Raw genomic sequence first — 3,588 nt, forward strand, 5'->3', positions numbered from 1 at the left:
CGTGAAGAGCTTGAAGATGACTCTTCTCTGTGAACCGACGAATCCGTCCACCGAAACCCTAGGTTGACGCCTTTGGATTCCTCCAACGCACCGGGAATGAGCGTGAGTTGCCGTGGATGAGGCCCATCTCCAGCATCGACACGCAACGGCAGGTGGTTCGACGTCGGCGGGTCAGAGTTAGAGACGCTGGCAGTGGTGGGTCCATCCATCTCTTCCTCCTACTCCACCACTTTTGCTTCTCTGCCAGGCAACCAGAAACTCACCTCATGTCTGCTGATCTTAGGATCTTCGGTTGCAATGCTTTGCTTTGCTCGAATGTGAATTAAAGAAATCAATCAAACTCAATCCAGCTCTTGCTACATGTTTGAATTCAATTGGGGGAGGGGCCTTCTTCAAATTCACTTTCATACGGGCTATGTACTTCTTTAAGTTTGTGGCTTGTGCAAACCCGTGGGTGCTGAAGCATAAACATTGGTTTGATCAATGGCCTAAACAAATTTGAATTCAATTCGTGCAAGAAACTTAAATCATGTACTTCTATTCACCGAAAGAAACCTATGGTCTGTTCAAACCGGAACTTATTTCTTTAAATCCAGTTTTGTACAATAGTGTGGTCTACGTTAGGTATGGAACTAGTATGAGGTTGACTTTACCGGGAACTTGATCAAATTCAGTGCATTTCGTGCAAGAAATTTGAATACAATTCTTACAAGGAACATATTCGATTTGAAGCTGTGCAATGATGCATCAATTTAAGCAATGAGTTGCATCACGGTCTGAAAGCAATATTTGAACAGATAAGGATTTTTTTTATCACATTCAATGCATGCTGTACAGGAAATTTGAATTCAACTATTAGAAGAAGGTATTCAATTTGAAGATGTGCCATAATGCATAAATTTAAGCAATGAGTTTTTTTTCCGAATAGCAATGAGTTGGCATCACGATCTGAAAAGCAATATTTGATTTGATCAAATCCAATGCATGTCTGCAGGAAATTTGAATCCAACTCTTACAAGAAAAGTACTCAATTTGAATATGTGCAATAATGCATCTATTTAAGAAAGGAGTTGCACCACGGTCTGAAACAGAGATTCTGAACAGCTAAAGATTTTATCAAATTCAATGCATGTTGTACAGAAAATCTAAATTCAACTCTTACAAGAAATGTATTCGATTTGAGGATGTGCAATAATGCATCTATTTAAGCAAGGATTTGCATCACGGTCTGAAAGCGAGATTTTGAACAGCTGAGTACTTTACTAAATTCAACGCAAGTTGTGCAAGACGTTTTGAATTCAATTCATGCAAGAAACATATGTTTTGTATTCGATTCAAATCTGTGCAATAATGCATCTGTTTTAAAGCAAAGAGTTGGCATCACGGTGCGAAAGCAAGATTTGAACCAGCACAGTACTTATTCTGATCCCATTGGTACAAGAATTTAATTCAGATTCAAACAAAAGAATAGCACAACTTTTGAAGTAGGCAACTAGTGCAAAAATAAGTTTTGTTACAAAAGCCAAACTGACCGGGCAGCTAATTGGACTTTCGTTCCATTCCAGTTTTCGTAGCACCACCATAATCTTTTATCTCACTCTGAGAAAAACGCAGAAAATGACATCATTGGAGTATTGGGATTTTCCATGACTTTCTCAGCCGACCTATATTGCATCTTGACATGCAAATGCGTGACACGTTATGCAGTTGCTTGGTTGCTCTCAAGCTCTATAAATAGGAGGGACATGTGTGCCCTGCTTGGCAATTGCTCTGTGCTCATCAACTCAAGCTTTCCTCTCTCTTTGCATAAGAGTTCTTGAGGTTCCAGGAGACATAAAAGTTCAGAAGATGTCTTGCGGTGGAAGTTGCAACTGCGGTTCGAGCTGCGGCTGCGGCGGCGGATGCGGGTACGTTTGACAGCCATAACCCATTGATCATGAATATGTCAAGTTAAACTGAGAGAAGTTGTTCAGAGATAGCACCTTGTTTGAGTGATTTGAACATGTTTTCATGATAAAATCATGCCTTTCCGGGTAATTCTTTAGAGAAATATATGAGCAGAGATGATCCTCTCTAGTTACTGAAACTTATGTGCTGCTTTTGCTGGATGCAGAAAGATGTACCCTGACTTGGCTGAGAAGAGCACCGCCACCTCCCCGGCGGCCGTGGTCCTCGGCGTTGCACCTGAGAAGGGGTATGAACTTCCACCAATTTATCCGAGATCCACTTCCAAGCTCCATTCCTAAACTGCTCTATGCCAAGATCCATGCCTGAAATCCCGCCTACTTCTATCGCAGGTCCCTCGAGGGGTTCGAGAAGGCCGCCGAGTCCGGCGAGGCTGGCCATGGCTGCAGCTGCGGCTCCGGCTGCAAGTGCAACCCCTGCAACTGCTGAGGACATGGTGATCCGTGTGCATGCTGTAGCACGCCTGTATGTGTGTGGGGGTGTCAGTAAATAAAGAGCCATCCGGTGTAAGGATGAGAGCGTCTATGTTATTTCCTACACTGCTGTAGTTTGCAGCTTGTGTGATCAGCTGCGTGTGATGTTGTGATTGGGGAATCATGTGGCTGTCAAGCTGCTGTTTCACCTAATCAGTGTCTCCTGTACTGTAATGGTGTGATGTTATGTGATATATAAGCTGGTTTGTTTGTGCATTTTTTTCTTCTTCGCATCTCCGAGAGCTCACGTGCTTGAAATCAGTGTTTCTCTTGGTCGACGTGTGTGAATGCGGCGACGACAAGGTTAGCGGAGGGGAATTCACTGTCGCCCGGCTTAGAGGGAGGTTGTAGGGCGGCAGGACGAGCCGACAGTGACGGTGGATACATGGACGACGCAAGGGAGCATTGCGTTGTGTGCCTATGTCACGGTGGAGATGATGAAAAATAACACGGTTGACACTTGTGGCCCGTCACGTGTTCCGCTGACGACCACGGCTTCGGTGATCCCGAGTCTCGTGATTCTTGCACGGTGGGTCTCCTCTACCGGCTGGTGCGCACAATACCTAGGGAAGGCATTGATAAGGATATCAATGTATGTTTTATATTTTAGAGGTCATTTGATCGATTAAAAAACTTAAAAAAAAACTAAAGATTACTCTTATCTAATTAAGTTAAAGAAGAGAATAAACTAAACACTGATTCAAAACTATTAATTGAATACTCACTTGTATCCTTAGGTACGGGTGATGGTTCTGGATCAAGAATTAATAGGGTTTGGGTTTTGATCTGATTCCATTACTCTGGTCCAGAGAGTTTAATTCAAGTTCAATCTTCACGCGAAGTTAATCAAAATTTAATCTTTGTTACTAGGTGTTTTAAAAAAAGAGTGTTAGGCAACTACATAAAAAATGTAATTTTCCATGTAAAAAAAGACTATATATGCTTAAACATGATTAATTATCTTGTTAGCACTAATATAAATAGCGGTGCTTAAGTACAGTGCAGTTGAGAAGATAACTATTTTTTTCATAAGCACCCTATTGTAAGGGCATGAATAATGTTAAGAGCTTAAAAAAAGGAGTACTAAACACCTACATAAAAATTATAATTTTCAATGCAAACAAAGACTTCAAACACTTAAAAATTATAA

The 3,588-nt window shown here is 41.6% G+C and overlaps 1 protein-coding gene across 1 annotated transcript; it reads left to right on the forward strand.

The window, feature by feature from the left end:
* Window positions 1–1,747: 1,747 nt before the first annotated feature.
* LOC133906348 (metallothionein-like protein 4C) lies at window positions 1,748–2,654 on the forward strand. Its single transcript, XM_062348222.1, has 3 exons — window positions 1,748–1,907; window positions 2,114–2,194; window positions 2,298–2,654. The coding sequence occupies exons 1-3, from the start codon at window positions 1,849–1,851 to the stop codon at window positions 2,392–2,394; spliced, it is 237 nt and encodes a 78-aa protein (XP_062204206.1). The 5' UTR covers window positions 1,748–1,848; the 3' UTR covers window positions 2,395–2,654.
* Window positions 2,655–3,588: the final 934 nt, after the last annotated feature.

This window comes from Phragmites australis, chromosome 23, assembly GCF_958298935.1.
Source record: "Phragmites australis chromosome 23, lpPhrAust1.1, whole genome shotgun sequence".
In the NCBI taxonomy this organism is placed as follows: domain Eukaryota; kingdom Viridiplantae; phylum Streptophyta; class Magnoliopsida; order Poales; family Poaceae; genus Phragmites; species Phragmites australis.